At 39.3% G+C, this 23,116-nt stretch overlaps 1 protein-coding gene across 1 annotated transcript in view; it reads left to right on the top strand.

Moving 5' to 3' along the window:
• LOC145441380 (uncharacterized) overlaps nt 1-23,116 on the top strand; it is a 46,099-nt gene that overhangs the window by 13,980 nt on the left and 9,003 nt on the right. The window contains exons 5-6 of the mRNA XM_080319231.1: nt 22,089-22,237; nt 22,301-22,482. Of these exons, the coding sequence (XP_080175357.1) occupies nt 22,089-22,237; nt 22,301-22,482 (331 nt within the window). The remainder of the gene's footprint in view (nt 1-22,088; nt 22,238-22,300; nt 22,483-23,116) is intronic.

Here is a 23,116-nt window from a genome sequence, read left to right as displayed (position 1 = left end):
TACGTGCATACCATCCTCGTTCCTATTTACATTAGGGTTTTCCATAATTTGGAAAATCTCAAAAATGACGCGTATCCATGTCTCATTCTATAGATTATAGATTTAAAAAAACGTCAAAGCACCTGCAATAAGCTCACGGGAAAGTCGTTAACTAGACTAATGCTAGAATCAAACCAGACATAGACATAAAAAGAATGTATTGAAGCGGTGCGGTAGTTACACTTCTTCAGAGTTCCAATGTAACTACCTGGTCAGCCCACATATTTTCTGAGCATACAGGATTGTGTCCAGAATCTATCTCGCATGGTGTGCTGTACCAGTTTGGCGATGACTAATATACCTTGCCTGCAACCAGAAAAACAGGACCGCTTGGCGTAATCTCAAGCATATCAGATAAGTATTTATCGGATCAATACTTAGTTATATAAGTTCACAATCATTCGCTGTTTCACGTCTGTCATGCCTGCAAGACGCTATTTTTGCTCTCTAAACATATCGTTACCTATTTATAACACTAAAACATTCAATGACCAGGTCTGTCATTTTATTATTAAATCACCAACGTACACTGCGCTTACACAACAACTTCTTGAACTCGTAGAAGCACATAACCACACAATAAGCCAGTCATGTTTTAAACCAGTGGTTCCCAACCTTTTTCGACCCATCGCCACCTTTTCAAGCTCAACACCGATCATCGCCCCCCCACTAAATATTGTGTACCGAAAAATGGGCATGCCAACTGTAATCACCGGCATTTGACAAAAAAAAGGTATACTTTTCGGCTCGATGTCGAATTTGACACTTTTGCAACTGAATTTTCGTGGGTAGACTAAAAAAAAAGGTCAGCCGTTTTGACGCGTCATCGCCCCCCTATAGCCCCCTTCGCAATTTTCGCCCCCTGTCGATCCCTGTGTCCATTTTCGCCCCCTGTCGCCCCTTCGTCATTTTCGCCCCCTAGACCGCCTAATCGCCCCCTGGGGGGCGATATCGCCCACATTCGGAACCACTGTTTTAAACGTTTTTGCGAAGCAACTCCCCTTTGTTAGTCATGGATTTCGTCACTTACCATATCCTGAATTAATCTTAAATCATCATGTGCGAACCAGTCTACCATGCGCTTACAGATTAACCGCCGTTAGCATACTCTTTGAACAGCTGATCAGCAAGCCGCCGCCGCCGTAATGATTCAAGAATAGCCAATTAGCCAATCAAGCGCCGTGATTTCGTGATTACTAGTCTTCCCATCATGCTATGGTCGCTGGCACGCCCATTCTACAGTAGCTATTTTCAAACGCATTCAAACAAATCTTACCGACTTTCCTGTGAGCTTATTGCCAGCTCATTGACGTTTTTATCAATAATCTTAAGAATGAGACATGGATACGCATCATTTTCGAGATTTTCCAAATTATGGAAAACCCTAATTTACATTCATAAGATGAAATAAAATGTTGTACTTGATTAAAACCGGGTATAAGCATGATGTAGGTTCAGGTGTCGTGTGCCATGGGTGTATATTCAAATTCACACCGGTATGTTAGGGATGGTTCACGGGTGTAAATACACAATCTTTTCAATAACAGTGTACACAGTGAATTCATGGGTGCAAAATAAGTGTATTCATAAGGTAGCGTTCGCTACAAATTAGGCAAGTGCTCTGTCAGCTACCAAATCCCAGTTCTCACCCTTATGAAATCGGGTGAAGATCAATCATATCCAGCAATGCCGATTGGTACATATCCAGGGGCGTATAGTGAGTTCTGTGTGTCACCCTTTTCGTATTTCTTATAGGTGGTACAGGAATGCGCAGAAGCCACTACACCCGTTGGATTTAACTTCATAAAATTGATATATTTGCGTAATTTAAACCATTGGAAGGGTATGAAACCCTGGATTTGTATACCATCAAGTGCATTTACCCGAATTACGCTCGAACTTAGTTGGAAAGCGATGTTATACACGATATTACTTTAAGCACACTTACGGAATATTAACAAGTGTTTCATGTTTGCAGGAACAGATGAATGCTTATGTGGAGATGGCAACATAGGTAACCGAATGCAACATGCATGTTTTGTTTCGATATTCTAGTTTTCCCCTGTTAAAGCGTAGTGTTTGTTTGTCTATTTCATGCATAAAAGTGGTGCGTATCGCCTATGAAGGTCATGTGCTCCACGACTATTACTTGGTAATGTTCAGGATATTTGCTTTCACAATATTGCGGACGACTTCCACACTAGCGCTTCCAACATGAGTCACTCTCGTTTTGCTTGCGCCCGGGACTTAATCTCTGCTGCCTGCTTTCTTGGCTCGACTCACCATCAATCTGCGGTTTTTGAAACACTGCTATTGCAGCCAGGTTAGCAATGAGGAGCGCAGGTAAACTTCCGACACATAGAGACGTGGTATAATCAAGACTGGAACCAAAAACCATTGACGTCATGATGAAGAGGCTCAGCAAACTGCGTCTCACGTTTCCCTAAAGCAGTGCTTTCCAACCTTTTTGCGCTCCATTCGCGCTTTTATTTTCAAAAAATAATTTCAATCGCACCAGCGAGCCGGAATTTATTAAACAAAAAGAAAATGAAGAAACTTGTCACTTTTGTATTCGACGAGCATCTTCGAGGTACAGAGCTTCCTTATTTTACATTCAGCGTATCGTATTATTGACTAATCAAGTACTGAAATCACTGCAGTAGAAAAATCACAGATATCGCTCTCCCGTTGTTCTCAAGGTGTTCGTTGCTTTTCCCGGAGGTATCGTGCAGTGATTTCCTTCCAAGCGAACCCAAGAACAATATTTATTGGCAACAATATCGTTTTTCCATTCAATCGACATGTTACGTCATCGCGTCGTGAGTGTGTTCGCATTTAGAACGCACAAAAGAGTGAAACTGCAATTGAATCGTAGCATCAATGTTGCAACTAGCACCTTTGGTTTATTTTCCGACAACATTCGACAAGATGCTTCACCGTATTAAAGTATGTTAGTCGATTTTATGGTACGGTGGGCGTTAAAAATAGGAATGCATTGCTATACAAACCCACACAATCCGAGTAATTCATGACGGTTATTTATGGATAGGCTTGGACTTCATTCACTTCTTATCTATGCAATACACAAATCAACATATCTTTCAAGAACAACGTGCGGTATCTTTGTGGTTGTCAACACTTACACCTTCATGAATAAATATTACTTAGATAAGATTCATGATCAACACACAGTTATATGGTTCAGGGTTGCCAACTGCGGGATGGCTTTAAGGGCAATCGTACAATAATGGCAAACTGACTGCAATAAGGCCAGATTATCTTTGATATCACAAATATCCCTATACATAAAGAGGAATAAGTTTCAACGAGTCTAATTAATCTTAAATTAGGTCACAGAAGGAATATCGAGAGACATATGTTTCACTGGATTTGATTTTGCTCTTCAGAGGGTGCTCAAGTTGAATCGGTAGAGTTCACAATATTACAAAGTTTGTAGTACAAACAAAGGCGGTACGAATACGAACCAGGCAAATTTTTCCTATGGATCGGCAAGCCTAGTGGCATCACCAATTAGTTACATATAGGTATATGCATTGACGTGAGTCGGCGTGAGATCAACAGTCCGAGAACAGGAAAGCGTGTCTAAGCCTTAATGGCGCAGTTCGCATTACAAGCAGTCTATTGCAATGGTCAGTAGATAACAGATGTGGTCAGTAACGAAGTACCTGTACTTTTTCGAAGTACTCAAGTAGTGTTCCTCTAATTCTGGTACTTACTCAAGTACATCTATTTTTCGATACTTCAACTTCTACTTCGTGAACTACTTACTTACTTTTCGCTATTTTCAGTTTAATCCACCAATAAGACAGATAGCCTAAGGAATTTCGGGGCTGTTTTCAAGTAGTACCAACATTTAATTTTCATAAAAGTCATGTAATACCCAGAATTTTCGTTGCGCTTCGCGCACAGTAGATATGGCGTGACAAACATGTTTTAACGAAAGTATCGCTGAATATAATTCAGATACCGGGTTGCATGGTTCCGTTCACACCGCATTGTAGCCTATATCAAATACTTCATCACAGTTACTATGGCGCCCCATAACGTTTGAAACTACCGTTTCGCAATCTAGCAACTACCTATTATACCCAGCAGCCCATGACGTGTCCTAATCTGGAAAAGTGGACTTTGACTTTTCTTAACCTTAGACCTGTTTAAGCAGACCACTGTTGAAACTACCTGGACAAAAGACAGGAAATGTATTTTCCGCTTTTGAGAAGTAGTATTTATATTTTTCTTTCAATTACGAGTATTATACGTTGAGTTCTAATTATAGTTTCAGTTCTTTTATCTGGAGAACATACATGTTGAAGTATAAAAGAAAGTGAAGTAATACCTTATATTTTCCGAAAATAAAGTTGTACACTTATGGCATTTTAACGATCTGCCATATTTTTAATTAGCGTATGCTAGTCGCGGAAAGTGTTAAAGCCGTATCCGACACAACTTCTCCGTATTGCTCTTCGACTGAACTAAGGGGCTTATAATATGGGGGAGGGTGCCATGCCATTATATTCTGTAAAACCGGGTGTTCGAGTAAACAAAGGATTAGTATCGCATTTCCATATCAATACTATCATTTATATCCCATGATGTGGACGACTGCTTATTCTGTCAAAAATTGACACCTCCTGGAATGCATCAATATATGAATCAAGCTCACTACACCTTCCGCATAGCGCCTTTTGCAGCTTTTGACCGTCCATGCGAACGAATTATGATCGTTTTCACAATACTTACTTAAGTAGATTTAATGTCAGTCAATTATACTTCTACTTCAAGTATTTTAGGTGGCTTATGGAAGAAGTACTTCTGCTCGTAGTTGTGTAGATTTTTTCGTCGCTACTTCTACTTCTACTTGAGTAGCTTTCTTAACTCCTTTGACCAACTCTGGTAGATAAACTGCCAACTGACTTAATAATTCGATGTAATGCAAGATAAAGATTCAAGGGACGTAAGACACCAATGTGCTTACTTTAATTTTATTTTTAACAGCCTCTAATACTTGGTCAGGTACACGGTTAAACAATACTTGTTGCTGATCTAATGTGCTAATTGTTGTAGTTGAAGAAAGCCGAAAGTGCCAACGTGATAAACACAAAATCCTGGTGCCAACCAAAATGAATATGTGCCAAATTTCAATACTTTGCATTCAAATATGCCAAATGTCAACACTGGCATCGGCTGCTATCACTTACTAGATCCGTACTCGGCGGATGTTTCCGAGCAACTGATACCGATTCCACTACTTTTTTTCTAGGCGGTGACGAATTCCTCTCACTCGGAAAAATTCTCTCAAACTTATAATATAAACGCATCGGGAGCGTTCTTCACTTGTAAACTAGAAAAAAACACAGCTACGTCACTTACTAAGTTACGGACTCCTAGTACCTATCATCCTATTAAATTTATTTGAATTATTCCACGTCAGAAAATGTGAGAAATATGGACAATTTTCATTCGCACTCATGCGGGATTTACATTAGCACCATTCGCACCACCCTTGTCATTCGCCCTGATAATTTTTCATTCGCACAAGGGTGAACCGTCACACAGGTTGAAAAGCACTGCCCTAAAGCATAGTGTAAAAGATAGGAATTCCTCACGGTAAAGTATTTTAGGTCAGAAGGCTTCAACATGAGAATTATAAGGCACTAGATATCTTAATATGTTTTAATATGTGTTCGTACTCCGGAAAAATGAAAATCAAAACATTAGGCAAATTATTTGAAATTTAGTCCAAGTGTGTTGGTAATTTTAGGAAAACAGCATATTCCCAGGAGCGCGCGAGACCTTATAAGTGCTTCAGTCAAGGGGTGTGCAGCGCCGCATGTTGACGTGAACGACCTCGGCGTCAGGACACATCAAGTCATGTAAAGTTTAGGCCTATGCGACTCCGTGACGTGCGAACCAAATCTGTTCGACGGCGATAAGACCTTTGTCTAAAATGACCGCCGCATATTGACCGACACTTTCAATATTATTCTGTCCAGGCGCCGAAATGACGGTGCATATTAGTTTGTATTTGTTTGTTTGTTTGTTTGTGATATTCATGGTGTTTCAACTACGTTGGCCATGTTACACCAGGCCGATATTCAAGATTGGCGAGATAGCGTAATGGTATAATCCATAGCTTCAACACCAATGGGATGCGGGTTCGAGTCCGACTCCAGAATTCCTACCAAAGCGTTGGGGGTTTACTCAGGCTCCTCCACGATATCTCATTCGTGAAAATAGTGTCTTATAAAATCCTAGAAGTGTACAGGCCGTGCTACCAGTCGGCAGCTGCGGCATAAAAATAAATTGGTCTGGTGTATATGATACCCTGGATACCTCAAAACAAACAAACCAGGCCGGTATTCTTTATTATGATTCCGTATTTACCGACTGGTAGCACGGCCCACTTTGACGCTTTTTTAAGTCAGCGCTTACGCGGATCACTCGGCGAGGAGGAGCCGATATAAACCTCCATGGGTAGGAATTCTGGACTCGACCTCAGTCGAACTCGAACCCGCAATCCAGTGTTGCAGCTGTGTAACCCGCTACAACGCTGGTTACGGCTAGATAGTATTGTCCTTTTAATAATCCAAGCCCCGTAATAGAAATGCCACCAGCAGCGGAAAATATCTCACTCAGTAAAGAAATCCGAATTTGGAATCGCACGTGTCTCCACAGTTGAGAATTTAGGCTTTGTATTTGTGAGGGATTGCAATGTATTTTGAGAAGCGCGACACTCTTTACCAGAGGTTACGAAATAACATCATTCATTTTACACCTTTTAGACTACCTTATACTGTTGTAAATAGCCCATTGTCTACTTTTATGAATTAAGTTACATTACTATATAAACCATATTTAGACTGTGATGTTGGTATGCGCGGCACACCTGCAATCATGTAAAATGTTCTTTAGTTAATAAATCATATTTTGGCGATGGTGATTTTTCAAGCGAGCAAAAGTAATAGGATATTAGATGTGGACTGGTGGTAGCTTTCAAACTGTCTCACGTTGAACGCCCGGTATCTTCGCAACTTTTTCCCGTCAGATTGCCGTCAGTGCTTAACTGTTTATACGGTAACAGTTAACATAGGGTCACGAGCTAGTAGAAGTCCTTATAAAGTCATATCGCGCATTGTTAATCATAGATTAGTTCGTAAAATAAATCTCCAATTTCAATTTCCATGTAAATAAATTTTTTTCAGGTAGGAAATCCGGGCTAGAACATGTTCAGGGATCATTGATAGACGTATGGTGTACATTATTAAAGAGTGATACAAATACCTTGAGAAATTTCATTCACATTAAGCCCGGTTCCGTTTTAGTATGGAGCCATATTTAGGAGCTGCTTAGCGCGCAGCGCCAGAGCGGCTATTTAAATGCTGACTGGAACATGAGAGTCCCGCCAAGTGGTGAAGTCTCCGCTGGGTTGAGATTTGGAGAAAAGAGCAAATGTTTTTATTATTAGAGTAAGGGTAGTCTCTTAACACATGCAAAATCCCCTTCACTGATACAAGAATTTGTGATATATCACCCATATTATACCCGCCGCTATCTGATATGATATTTCAAGATCATCTTGACACGAGATGCTTCCGTTGCGTTGGACATCCCCACATAATCATCCCTATATTCCATTTGTGTGACGGGTCATTTCACTGTCCCGATTTGACTGACGAATGCCTTTGTCAATCAACCGAACGTCCCGGAATCTGCGAGAGACATGGACGGGGTATGTAATTAGCATTTCTGCGGCTGTAAAGCGGAGAAGCTCATTTTATTACCCGAGTTCAATCATAGATGGGAATCGCCACTTTCTTCGATGTAAGGAATCGAACAACTCAAAGCAAATCGAAGTCAGTAAGATAGAAGTTTGCGATAAGAAGTAAGTAGTGTACAATGTACGCCAAACTACTGTCATGTAGTCGGTTAATATGTATCAAATGAAACTTTGTAAAATTATGCCACAGGGATGGTTTGAACCCGTCAAATTGTCGATTCAACTGCATTAGTACATATATTCTGTCAAAGGAGCTATATTTACATTACATTTTCAATTGTCAATGTCAATCCACTATGATGTCACGATTGAATTAAAAAAACCTGTTTTAACAAGGGTCTTCCTTTAAACATGTTTGTTTTAAATTGGTTTTTGTTTTAAATGCGACCCTAGTGTTACGCCTACATAAAGCCGTATTGGTTTACTACCATACTGATATCGGTGAATAATTGCTGTGTTTCTGGAGGACGATAAAAGAGGCCGACCATATCTTTTTTGATTAGCGCCTTATGGCACAGTGAGCCTTCGCGGGAATATTTTCGTGCGAAACGTTGGTCGCTCAAAAATCATAAAAAAGATGATCGGCTTGAGGTGAATATGAAAGGACCACCGAAGTCGAAACAGTGTGAACACCAAACAGCAACAGTAAAATCAATTCTTGGTCGTATAAATAGATAAATCACAAATCACTCCAGCAGTTATCATCTGTGGTTAACCGTGAGTTAAAGCCGACATACGGCTTTTTGCAATCGAAAAGGCGTTTAAATAAATGTTTTGACGATGACAGAAGAACTTGAAAGCCACGATTGGCATAAAGTTCTCGAGCAGTGTGTATCCAACCCGAACGTGCAACGTTATAGTTACAGCAACGATATAGTTACAGCCAGGGTTGTCATCGACCCCGGAAAAAAATATTATGATAATGATAATAACAATTAAAAAGATAACCGAAAATTAGAATTGTATATCACATATCACAGTACATCGTTTTTGCCAGTAGCAATCTGCTTCAACATCTCCCCGACCGACTTTATCTAATCATTGTGACTCCGTTATATATTTTGGTATCAATATGATTTGAGGCAGTGTCTTTTCCTGGGGCCGAAAGAGTAATGTCACAATTGCTGATTTTGCAGTTGGGCTAGGTGTAGTGTGGTCACGAAACACGCTCTTACACTGGCTTATTTCAACCTTTCTGATTCATATATTTTGCCTTATCAGAATCAAAACTAGTTGTTCAATTACCTTCCTATTAATCTTCATAGTTTGAAGGTCTTTCGTCATGTCTCGGTCTAGTTTATGGCATCATCATGGAGAGTAAGCCCGGTTACTTGAAACATAACAAATCAACACACCAGACGATCGGACAGTCACACGTCAGAGAGGTACATTTGAAGTATAGCAACACTTCAACGTGAGAGGTACGCCGAGAGAGATCCTTATATTTTGGCGCCATAAAATTTTGATCTCGCCACCGTGACCAAGGACAAAAAGAAGCACACAATTCATAATCAGGACACCTATCAGAATTGGGACATTGTAGCTCAATCAGACATCGCCTTTAAAAATAAAAACAAATCTGCGAACGGCAAAACTGTTTAAACGCAGTGTCGCTCGTTGTGAAAGGACGGACAGTCAGTCACATAGATTTCCCTGTTCCACTTGGTTTTATTACCTGCGAATCTTACAATTGCGGGACTCTTCTTCCACAACGAATTCGCCAATTACGTCACGGATAAGGCTTAGTGCAATTTGCTCGATGGTCGAATTATTGCGTCTCGGCAATCACTGCAACTCTCATTTATAACTCATTTATTCTATAATCATTGCACAGAAAGTTTTTTTGCATGGGATGTGTGAAGTCACACAGTCTATTATTTCAGTAAAGTGACATGGTAATTTATTTACAGATTAGACTGCAATTACGCAGAAAATGAAAAGCACTGCGTCTTAGGTGAGATCGCTTTATTGTACTGTCTTTGTAGAATACTTAGTGGACGTGCTTCGAAACCATGAAAGATTTGGGTTTGTATGAATGCGAACATTCAAAAAACGGTCGCTGCGAGCAGGAACATGAACATGAAGATGTGACGTCATGCAGTGTAATCGCGATTTGTGTTCGCAATCGATTACTAAGATTACGATGATTTTCTAGTATTCGTGAAAACAAACAGTAATCCTAATCGTATTCGAGTAATTATCATATATAATCGTTTTTACGTCAAAAATAAATAGGCTTTTACAAGGTTCATAGATCATCATCTAGGCAAGGAATAGTGCGATTAGTCAAGTAAAAACGGCGACTATGTGCTGAAAGTTTCAGCTATGTAATAGGCTCATTGTTCACCAATCGATTCATGATAAGTTATCGACACGTATTCAAGCGTCATGCAGTTGGAAAGTATGCATGACTGAGATAACCACATCATGGTAATTTTTACGATCATCAAGAGATACCACTAGCTGCTGGTAGCAGAATGACAGGTTTACTTACTACTGGGTGCAAACTTCATCTTGCATTCACCGTTTATAGCCCATTGGAAAATATGCCAAAACAAATTTGGCACCAGAAATGGTCGTTTACCTGATTTGCAATATGGGCTGCTGTGGATATCCGATAAATATTCGAATTTCTTTTATGTAGTGTGATATAAATCTCATTATGAGTCATCATATTCTAGTCACGATTGTTTTCATGATTGATGCAGATATATGTCTTTATTGTTCAGATTTCGATTCAAAATGCACCGAGCATAAAGTTCATGAGAATAAATTTGGTGAGTATAATAATGGTGAAGTCGCCGCTATTTTTGTGCAATATATTTGGCCTTTAGTTACCCACATCAAGACTTTGTCCACACTACTCTACTTGGAACTGAGTTGTTTAAAATATTTGTGAGTATTTCTTCAGTACGTATTACGGTTGGTTCCAAACGTTTTAGGTGGATTTTAATAATATGAAAGTCAGTAAACTGAATATCAACACGTAGAATGGCTTACATGTTGCATTAACAACAAACTTGAAATGACGTTGAAGCGCGAATTGTCGTACAACTTTTCTGATATTTGAACGCACACGGCGTGCAATGAGCTGGTGCAGTTGTTTTTTTCAATCGAGTGTGTCGTACACAACACTACAGTTGTTATAATGTTTCGGCCTACCACTAAAATGCGGAGTTCTTGGGTGTACCAGATATTCCATATTACATTATGCCAATGACTGTAGCTGTCGCTAGAAATATGGAGTTTATGCTTCTGAGCGGATTGACTGGATGTAAAATATAGTACAACGTTGATCTAAAGTGTACAATACTTCTAATTTATAATATTAATATTATATGTATTGTGTCCTACACAAATATTTCTCGTGGTAATATTACCGGTGATAATGGTTCCATTTGCAGTAGAACAGAACGTAATATTTCTGTTTTTTGATTCCCGGGAACCGCTGTGATAGCTCAATACCTATCAAGGGTTTATAAACAGTGCAATACAAATCTAATCAGTTACCAATAACGGTAAATCCTTCAAATGTAAGTTGGGATTGTATGGACCAGCGGCGGAAAAACTACAACTCGCGGGCCGCATGCAGCCCGCAACACCATTATTTGCGGTCCACGAAAGCCCCCATATATATTGTAAAAATAATGATTAAATGCGTACTAAAAATCAAATTACTATTGACACATGATTAAACTTTTTCTTAATATATTTCAACATGATAATGACGACTTACATTCCTACCATAGTATTTTCTTCCGTTGATGGCGCGGTAGCCCGACCTTGAGGCTCATGCATTATGAAATGTTTCAATATCTATACATCACATATAGTGAAGCGTGAATGACTTGATTCCGACCACGAATGAGATTTAAGATTGGCAACACGAGCAAATTTATTACTTTTAGTGATGTAAAAACCGATTCGCGAGTGTGTTACAAGTATTATTATTTATGGCATTTATATATCGTAGAAGCGTATTTAAAGGTAACATGGTTATGATGCTGTTGTGTGTCCTAGAGTTAAACCAAAAGTACATTCAGGAAATATATGAACATATCGCTGCTCACAGACTCAAATTTACATCCCGAAGAATCGAGACAAAAGAAATTCATCTCTAAATTTTTACAATGAGAGCGACCTGCTTATAAATCCTAGTTAATGTTTCTGTCTCGTGTACGTCATCATGAAATCAATGTTTGGTTTGTTTTAAACATACAAATACAGGTATATGATTTCACTATATATTAAAATAACAATATTTTGGCTTACTATCCCAATTTTATATAGTATGACCCTCGAATAGATTCAATTGTTGAATGCGGCCCGTGAGATAAACAGTTTGCCCACCCCTGGTATAGACTATTGTATCAAAATGAAATATTTCAAGTTGTTATTGCTTGGACGAATTCGCCAAGTATAGTATTTTTTAAACCGATACCCCGCAGTAAATCAAAAATAAAATCGACTTCACCGCCTGAGCGTATCAATGTGCCACAATAAATGTTGGAGGATATTTTCCAGACGTAATTTTCTATTGTTAATTGTGCAGCCGTTCACAAATGAAGAGAGTCCAAACGAGGTATATTAACCAGTGAACTGATTGAACTGCGCTCGGATTTGGTTCAAACGATTAGGCGGTTTAAAACTGTATAGTTTCTCAACATTCCCGAATAAAGGACTCCAAGACAATAGATATCATCTTTATACCGAATCAAGCTTTGTGAATATAGCAGAGCATCGTCCGATCAATGTACCCCACACATGCCTATGCAAGATACACTTATTTTCCCCTGTTTTCAATTTCAGGAGGGATGTATACGGAAACTACATGCTCTTATCAAAATACTCAGTCGTGCTTCGGTGGTAACCAACAGTGTAAGCTACTTGTAGAAATTCAAATGTGAGTATTAGTTGGCTCGGTATATCCCCAACAAGAGTGTAAGGAATATCACCATTCAAATAGAACACTAAGAGATACGTTCGCTTGTAAGCATGCCGCACATGCTTTTTCGTTCGTACTTTATGGTAAGGCGGCCATGCAACGAACAATAATGGAGTTCTATGGTTTTGCCGACTCGAACTATATGTCTCCAGTATCTATTGCCAACGTGAAGGGAAGTCATTTGATCATGATCTTGTGTCGACATGCTCATATTCCCCTAGCTCACATGTCGCCATGACTAGAAGTCCTCATGGTCTAATGTCGCTGGCTAATAAATTGCATGAAATATGTCCTTAAAATCTTCGGATTATTTGGAACAATTTTGTTTCGGTATTATCATAATGCTAGTGATTACTTCAACATAATTCAAAAACGATACATTTTCACCAGTCAACAATCGGAATCAATTTGCTAATAGGTTGAAAGAAGTCAGTTTCAATTCTTCTTTTCCGTGGATTGTATGCGCTGCCAAGCTAACTTCTGAAGATAACGATAGCATTTGCTTCGTCCGGTAAGCATCGAAATCATACGACTATCTACAATGAACAAGCTATTATCGTGTTCATAGCTCATGAAGCGAACGAGAATATTCATCAACTACAACGTACAATATCCGTCGCTTTCGATTGAACGATTACTTCATTTGCTAGGGACTATGTTCGAATGTGATGTCAGGACTAGTGTTGCATTTAAAACTAATTGGTGCTTTAAAAACTTTATTAAAATGCAATTTATTTTTCATTGTGTAATTATGCCTAAATTGTTATGCTCTCGCGTAAACATGCGATTATGTAGTAAGTGCCCATGGGCGATTTCAACTTGACACAGTCGACGTAAAAGATATGGAATGGTTTGAACCTCGAAATCGTCGTCAATAGTTCAATAGTTGTAGCTCGTAGTTATATATTATTGTTACGAAATGGATAAATTATGACTGTTGAACATAAAAATGGTGCATAGCGATGTAATCCTTAGATATTTCTGGACCGTTTAAAACAGGGGTCGGAAGCCTTTTTCGTCAAACGAACCATATTGAACCTATATTTTAAATTTTCAATGTCAATCAACTGTTATGTCACAATTTTTGATCTGTTACGTCATCAGACACATTTGAAAATTTGTTATAAACAGTGGGAATTTTTAAACAGGTTTGATAAAAATTGATTTTTGTATTGAATGCAACCCTAGTAACGTGACTTCATTCCAAGGTATCCTTTGGGTAGGGAAATGTATGCGCCCCAACAGTTCTTGACACAGTCCAATGGAATATGCTGTTTCAATTCAGAAGTTTGTGGTAAATCGGGACCGATTATCGTCGACGGTTTTGGGACTCTAAAAAGATGGACATTAGCCTGGATCTAATGAGAATAGCCTTCCTTCATTTGGTATTTCAAATACTTTAGTATAAATATTTCAAAACAATTAAAATCTTATGGCAGACCAACTAGAACAGTGATTCTCAACCTGGAGAATGCCCCCTCCCCCCTTGGGGGGCGCGGGTGGCTCTCAGGGAGGGGACAAAGTCTGTATGAATTTGGACTAAACATGTGTTTTACAACCATTCTAAGAAGACGATTGTTGAAGATGAAATTTATTTCGTATTCAAGAAAGCTCGATAAATTCAAACTACAGCAGTCGCGCTCAATGGAGTATGGGCTGATTTGAGCAAATTTTTGATATTCTTTGAAGATTTTGAGCAATTCCCACGTGTAAGTCATTCTCTAATTCATAGCTTTGGCAGTAGCCTAAAGCTCGGTGCGCTGGGTAGCTGTTGTTAATAGCTGACCAACTGCACTGCCTAAGACAGACTTATGTGCAATATAGGTTGCTCGGTTTCGCCCTCCATTTAAGCTACCCTAAATCAACACAATTTAACTCAATAAAAAAACTGATCAAATTTAGCATGGCAGTACAGAACGACGCCGTGCTCTCTGTAGTCACTACCAGCATTAGGATTAGTTTCAGTGCAACCTACCTTGAAATAAATTGATGTCCTGTTCAATGTTTTTTGCTGTTTTCAAACAAATTAGTCAGAAATGTTAAAGACTCAACAACTGGAATGCGGATTTAAACTTGGCGTAAGACATACCATATGTTTACTATTAGCTCAGGGATGGATAACCTGCGGCCGTAGAAAGGAATTTGCGCGGCCTCCGACAACCAATTCAATTAGTATGTGTTGCCGGCCGTCGACATGCAAATGGAGATTGCGAATTCACTCCCAAATTTTTGAGAGATTTCAATTATTCTTGAAATTGTTTTCGCGCTCCGCCCAATTCAACATACCTTCAATTTTCGCTTTTAATATAGTAACACTCTTCTCAATCTGAACCGGAATCGGAATCGTGTGCATCTCGCGAAAGAAATGTGTTTGTGGCACATTTGGGTGATTTCAATATATCTCCACTATTCCCACTAACGATAGAATCGACAATCCTGATGGGGGGTCAAGAAATAACAGCACGATACAAAAAAACTAATGACAATTGGCCCACCCGAAAAAGCATTATCATCTACAACTTGCCTTAAATTTTCGAAAGCGCTTCCTTCATGAACCCTACCGGTGCATCGTATCACATGGGCTGAGAAAGAATAAATATTTGATAGTATTACGTGATAATGCTACTATTAATTACGGGATTCATTCGTGAATCTGAAAATTATTCGCACTCTGCGCGACAATATGCCACCCCAGTAACTGTTCATTGCATTGACACCCGCGATATATATGACCATCGCCAAGGGGGCGCATGTCCAAAAAGATTGAGAACCGCTGAACTAGAATTATTTTGAGGTTAGCTCGCCGTTTTACACTAACTGGTTTAGCTGCTTAATCTGTGTAAATCTCTTTGTGTTCCGCGGACTCCTGATACGGGGCATTCATGAAAAGTATTCTACTTATAATAACCGTAAATTAAAAGGATTATATTAGGTAAAATCCCGAAATTTCCACAGCTTCCGCTGCAGCAGTGTATCGTATCAAGAAGTCTTGGCGAATAGGAGAAGTGAAAATCAGGTATATGTATGGATGCATGGAATATATATTTTCCTTATTTACATATTTCAGATACCAATGAAACTCGCAAATCAAACTCGCTGTCGTTGATTTTATTACTACGCTTTTCGAACGAAGAACTACTATTGAGTTGAAATACTTCTCAATTGATTTTATATACAATTTAGAAAAACAGTTCCCTGGAAAGTTCTCGAAAACTCGTGCACGAATCCAACAATTGCAGCTACTTCATATGTGATGGTGATCTCAATAAAACACACATTCCAGAAAAAGCGGTAAGTATTATAGCATATAAGTCAGGGCCGGCCAACCCGTGGCCCGTGGGCCACATTTGGCACACGAGAAGATTTTGAGTGGCCCACGAGGTAATTACCGAAATTTCTAATATCATCAAAAATGGATTGCACAGATTGTAAACTTGCAAGGCCAACCAAAACTTTGATTAGTGTCTGGCCGCAGCACTTGAGATGTGATGACTAAAAATCAGTTCCGACGCATTGGGAAATCCAGCAGCCAGTCACATATTGGTATATCTTCTTTGTTCAAAAGTAAAAACTCTTTACAAGCTTCGCGAAAAACGCCTAATGTATCAGATTGAGTCTAACTATATTCGCGATTACGAGACAAAGTGTCGTTCAACATATGCGACCTTGCGTTTGGGCTCGCAGTAAGACCATCGACTATGAAGCCTAATCACAAAATGATTGGCGCATTTCCTATGTCCAAGTGTTGGAAGTTTTTCTAGGCTCCGCAATATAGTCAAGTGACAATATTATTGCCCAATGAACTTGAAAAAAAATTTTCGCTTCGCGCGGCTAGTGGCCCGCGCGCAATAGTTTGTCAATCGAACGCGGCACTTTGGTTGAAAATGTTAGCCAGCCCTGATATAAACTGAGAAGCAATTCTTCCCAGACCCCGAAATACAGTTGGAATGTCATAATATAATTTAATTTAATTTAAAGAATAATTAGTTGGATCGCTATCATCCCAATGGAACAACTTTGGGTAATAATTCCAAAGGAAGAGTGTGACCAGAAGAAAAAAAAGAACGATGGATGTGAAAATATTTCATAAGATGAAGGAAATTACAAAGTGTCTCAACCTCATATTGTCAGACCTCCCAACAGTTTTGCTATTGACGTAGCAACTTCGTGATAAACGAAACTTCTGAGGGTGCGGGTTCCCCAAGACTAGTGATTCTCAATCGCCGGTCGACTTTTCTGCCAGTCCGCCATATATAATATAATTTTACAGCTAATTGCAAAATTCAAGATGTTGGAGTATTGTAGATCAATGGAATAAATACATAAATATCGAATTTTATTCATTCGGAACTTCGCCAATTTATAGCATTGTGAAGTAATACTAGGCCTGGTAACGTACTTGATTTGACTCAAAGTTCAAGCTGACTCGGATGACGACGCGCGAGCGAGTGTGCACGATCAATCGTTTTCTATTCATTCATTTTGTGGATAGGTCAGCATCGCTGCTGCCAAGTCTTTCGCGCGACGCATTGTATTTGCAGTATACGTCTGGTGGCAGTTGGAAACGCTTCTTCTCTCGATATTGTCGACAGGCATTATATTATTCAAGCAGGCGTAGTCGGTTAATCAATGACCGAGGCGGAAAAGACTGTAATCGAATCTCGGCGATAGCAAGCTTATCGGGGAATGGCAATTTTCACCTAGACTCAGCAGACACAATATCATAAAATTATTTTATTATTAGTATCATCATCAACATATTTAATTTCGAAGTAAGCCTGCTAATATCACTATAAAGTAGTAGCATACTTGGAAAACCGGTTGCACAATTTATATTCTGGTTTGATTTCAATTTTTGAAGATCCAACGATTCGCCAAATATTTAAATAAAATATTCCGGTCTGTCAGCTAAATAGTCTTTAAACCACGGCCCTACACCCCCCTACCCAACCTTCATCGTGGAATTTCATCACGACCCTTTTTACATACAATTTACATACCACAAAGTCACTGCTATAACGAACCAAACTCAGCTAATACCGATTTAAGAACGAAGGCATACTCACGCCACAAGGTTAATGCTATTCATGAGATTTTCTGGCCTTGGCATTGGGCGGGTCTTTTGCAGTGAGTTACATCTTTGAAGCATCTTGTTATTTCATGACCCGCGATAAAGATTGTCGAAATTTCCTGTAGTTAGTGTAGTAGAATGTTCTAACCACTTGCAATAGACGACACCGGTAGGACCAACTAATGAAAATATTGTTCTATTTAATATTAATCTTTTGATGTCTATAGGTATGTGACGGGAAAAAAGATTGTGCGTCCGGAATAGACGAATGCCAGCCTGGTTGCATAGTTAGTGCATTTTCTGATGAGAAGTCTCTAATAACAAACAAGGGAGTCCTGTTCCTGGTGTGGATGTTCAGTAAGTTGCATAATATACCAAGCATAGAACAGTAATTTCCGCACTGACGTATTGACTTGCCAGCCTGACGGGGACATAAATAAAGTATTATATGCGGATTCACTCGGCCGTAAAATGTCCATGACGCTAGGCGCAATTTATCATAACAGTATATATTAGGTTCGAAAATGGTCAACATGACAACATCAAAATGGTATGATATTCTGTGCTGTCTATTCGTCCCTTTTAATTGAATAAATGGAAAATACCATGGCTTACCACAGCGGTTCCAAACCTTTTTCAACCCGTGAACCGCATCAATCAATATTCGATACGAAATTGCCTCATAAGAACAATCTGCATGACAACTTAGAAAAACGGGTACAGTTCCCGCTCAATCTCGTTTTGACTGAAAATTAGGGCTTGCTTTAAAAGTGTTATTAGTAGGGGGATTTTTTGACAAGTCTAAATATTGCAAAGTTGTGGCGTTGGAGCTGGGCTCGGGGGCTGTATGGCGAGCGCTGAAGAAAAATAGCGTCGCTGTAGCGGGTGCAGTAGGGACACAGTGAAACAACAGTTCTATATATCCCTGAGTTCTCATTGCAAATTACCATTCGACAAAATCTGACAATTCTCGAAACTTTTCGTCCAGCAGGGTGCGGAATATATGCAGGTCATGTTTGCAACATGTTTCCATATATTCAGTGGTTTATCATAATTCATCTAAAATGAAATGCGCGTACTTTTAGATCGCCAATTCTCCGTTAATACACCACCATCCAGCTACCTCGGGTTATTTTCCATAAAATGTTTCGAACGAGGTATTTTATCGTGCAGCAATCAGCATGTCGGAGTCGTATAAAGAGGGACTGTACCACGTTTAAGAGCGAGTGTGAGAGCCCTTTGTACATTCAGGATGCCTTGATGCTTTTTGGTAAAAATGATTGACTAAATGTGTTTGTATTCGAGAGCTACAAAATTAAATCCTCAAAATATTTCTTCGTCGTATCATAATGGATGATAGATACTGTTTAGTGTTGTGAACCGCAACCTTACCTGAGCGTTATATGATATGGATTACTTTTTGGAATACCATAATGGTAAATATAATTGACAAGATGGTATGAACCCGTATACGCGATGGTTGTTATGACAACCTTGATTTGATCCCGAATATAGGACATACAATTACCATTCCGGTAATTAGTCGAGTGGTCCTCGGGCACGATTCAAGCTATTTCTTATAGTGAAGTACCAACCTGAAAATACCGACTGGACTTCGAACTCTTAGCTCTTGTTTTTACTACAGTCCTTCAAATAGAGGGGGGGTGCCTGACCCTATTAATTTTCGAAAGGGGGAGCTGCAGGAAAAAGGGTCAAGAACCACTGCTATAAATGAAGTTATCATTTAAAATTTCACAGCTTGTATAGCCTAATTTATAGGTTTATCGTTGTAGACGGCGACTTATCTGCTCTTTGTGAATCATAAGCGGTCATATGAAACAAATAATGTTATGCTCAACGTACCGCAATATCCTAACTGAAGCAAGACTGCGTGGGCATTGGCTCTTGTATCAAGTAGCGCATGATGAAAAATAGTGATGTCGTCAACATTGTCAAAATGAAGCAACACTGTGCGTCACCAGCAGTGTACGCACAGCGTCAGTGATGCTAGCCAACAACTGCCGCTGTTGAACGTTCTTTCGCCATTCTTGGCAACTAGTTCGCAAGAACAAACATTTTCTACCCGAGAATGTAGAAAGTATCTTTAGTTGTACTATAACAAATTTCAATTATTTCTACCAGGATTGTAATGACTCGAGTTATGACTCGATTCGAGTACGACTCGAGTCACAATTTTCTGATGAATCGACTTGACTCGAGTCATTTTCTCAAAATACGGAAATGACTCGACTCGAGTCCATCTGTGTATTGACTCGACTTGGACTCGAGTCATTGCGCATGACTCGAATCACTTCATATGACTCGAGACTCAGACAGTCAAGACCGACATTTCATTGTAATTTCGAAGAAAAGTTAAGTAACCACACTATTGAGATTTCGTCTATTGGTACTGGTATCTTGAAAATGCAACCAGAATCTGTTAAAAGTGAGGAAAATTGGTATATTATAAATGCGAACCATTCGATATCACTAAACAGAGTTATTTAGATTCACCAAGACTTTAACTGGTAACAGCATGAGCAGTCAACACGATGACTTGCACGCGGACTCGAGTCATAATACCACAACTCAGACTCGACCCTCTGATTGCTGACTTGGACTCGGACTTGACTCGGTGGTGAATTGAAAATGACTCGACTTAACTCGAGTCAAAACTATAAAAGCGAGAATGACTTGTAACTCGCAGCCGTCTGACTTGATTACAACCCTGATTTTTACCATAATGCGTGATGGAACTATACTGAATTCTTCATAGGTCCAGATTTCGGTAAAATAAAGTTTTTTCTTGCCAAAGATTTGTCAGTTTTTAGAGAAAAAAAGTTTATTCAGGCAAAACTACTTCGTAAGGACAGACAGTTCCAACCAGAAATGAAGATAAGTAGTACAATTCTAACATTATGTGGGGAAACACCTAATTTACATGCATTAGGTCATGATATGGACGAAATTAAGTTTCCTAAGGTAAAAATTTCAAGGTTGTAATTTTTTTTAACTCAAAATCTTCCATATCACCCATTTCATTATGCTAGGACAGAGACTCCAAACTTTAATGAGAGTGGGCCACATCACATGATTTGCCTGTTATCTCTGGCTACCTCAGCCGCACTTATTTATCCCGCGTCCGACCATGGCAATCAAATTTTGTGTCGACAGAAATCCATCACCTTTGTTTGCCATGACGTTAAAATAAATTGAATAATTTGTCATGTTTTAACACGATCGGGCGGATATGAAATAAATTATTAAAGGTGTACAATTTCACCAACGACCTCGTTGTGATATATTCGGCATGGCCTTTTCCCATTTTCAACATAGGTAGTCTCGACGCTGCCACCGGCAGCACGAAATCCTCTTCCAGGTATTAGGACATACATTTCATGAGGACCTTACTCTAAATCGCCGAGAGAACGACCCATACTGGTGACTTCTTGTACTGCCTATCTCGCGTGAATAAATTTTCATCTGGATCGAGGAAACTCTTGGACGTAATTGCGAAAATGAAATAGAAAACTTTGATTATTTGACGGATAACAATAGGCCAGTGGTGTGAAACTTAAATTGGATCTAGGGTAGGATTGAAACCTTTCGATCGCTTGCGAGTTGGACCAATCAATTGATTTCAACATGTTATCCTCCAAATCCATACTCTTGTTTCGACTGGAGTACATTATAGTCAAGACTACACATGTACCCCTTGGGGGTACGAAGAACCAAATCAGGTTTACGAAATTAGTAGTTATCAGCAATTTGGAGCCCTAAATTATGTCGCAAAACTAGAAAAAGCGGATAATTTTTGGGGGAGATTTATTCAACTTGTAAATTTTCTTCCCGCGATGCGCAATGTCATGAAAGTGAACTTCTTGATTTCAATATGGGTAAAATGGGTGTAATGGATAAATGTGTAAAGTAATAGTAGTAATTGGGAAATGAAGCATACGCATCATTTTAGAACAATTCGGACTACTTCTCTATTTTTGGTGCCCTTTCTTTATACCATATGTTGAATTTCGTATGTTTACGTTACCAACTGATTGTCTAATTTCAAAAAAAATAAGTTGCAAGAATGCTAGGAGCCTACTCTTAATGTTATACACGGATGACGGAGGGAACTAACGAAGTCACAATTATTCTCAGATAAACTGTGACGATCCCACTGTGCCTGATACAGTTTCACTGTCTGTCTAACTCGAGTGTATATATTCAATCCTTTTCAGGCATCATTGCGATCACTGGGTGTACGTACGTAGTTGCATCGACATTGTACGACATCTCGAAGTACGAGGCACGGATTGGCAAGTCATCGCATTCATACATCAACAAGCTCCTTATCCTGAGTCTATCGATTTCTGATTTACTCGTCGGGGTAACGAATCGTATGCGATTGTCAGTGTATTCACATCGTTACAAGGTTCGCTAACAATTACAGTTATACACCCTTGCTATTTGCATCAAAGCTGTTGAAGTGGACGGCAGTTACTGTAATGTTGATGTTGATTGGAGATCCAGCACTACCTGTTCTCTGTTGGGGGCTCTGTTGATCATCGGGTCCGAGCAATCGGTTCTGACCATGGTTTTGATAACAGTGTACCGTCTACTTGCTGTCACGAGGTACGTATGAGTATAGATCAGACCTGGACAAAGCGCGGCCCGCGGCCACATGCAGCCCACGACGCGATTCTGACTGGCTTGCTAAAAACAGCCTGGAGTTTAAAACATAAAACCTGTTTTTTGATACTATATTGTGCGAACTAAAATCAATGGCTGCGTAAACTGAATCTGAAATGCGTTTACTTTTAATCGTGTTTCCACACTGTTTACGTGACCTACGTATAGGTCGTATAACCAAGGGTTACCATATTTTGGAAATCTGAAAAGAGGACACTTTTTCAAAATTTTCAGACTTGCAATATCGGAGGAAAATCCTTAAAATATTATAACTTTTCGCACTTCGTGGTCGGCTGACTAAAAAAAGGTCAACTTTCTGGTTCAGCTCCCAAAATACAGTATTTTCTTCACATTAGCAGCTGGTTGACTGAAAAAAGGTCAACTTTCCGGCTCAGCTCCCGAAATACAGTATTTTCTTCACATTAGCAGCTGGTTGACTGAAAAAAGGTCAACTTTCCGGCTCAGCTCCCGAATTAACCGCCGGAGCGTTACGACAATGCTGATTTACTGAATTTTACACCATATTTAACCAAAATTCTCAAAAAAAGAGGACAAGATTTCAGAAAATAGGACATTT

The sequence above is a fragment of the Botryllus schlosseri genome, chromosome 1, assembly GCF_051294905.1.
Source record: "Botryllus schlosseri isolate E-star chromosome 1, Bs_hap1, whole genome shotgun sequence".
NCBI classification, from domain to species: Eukaryota; Metazoa; Chordata; class Ascidiacea; order Stolidobranchia; family Styelidae; genus Botryllus; species Botryllus schlosseri.
The sequence above is the reverse complement of the archived record's forward strand: the minus strand, read 5'-3'. Positions and strand labels throughout refer to the sequence as shown.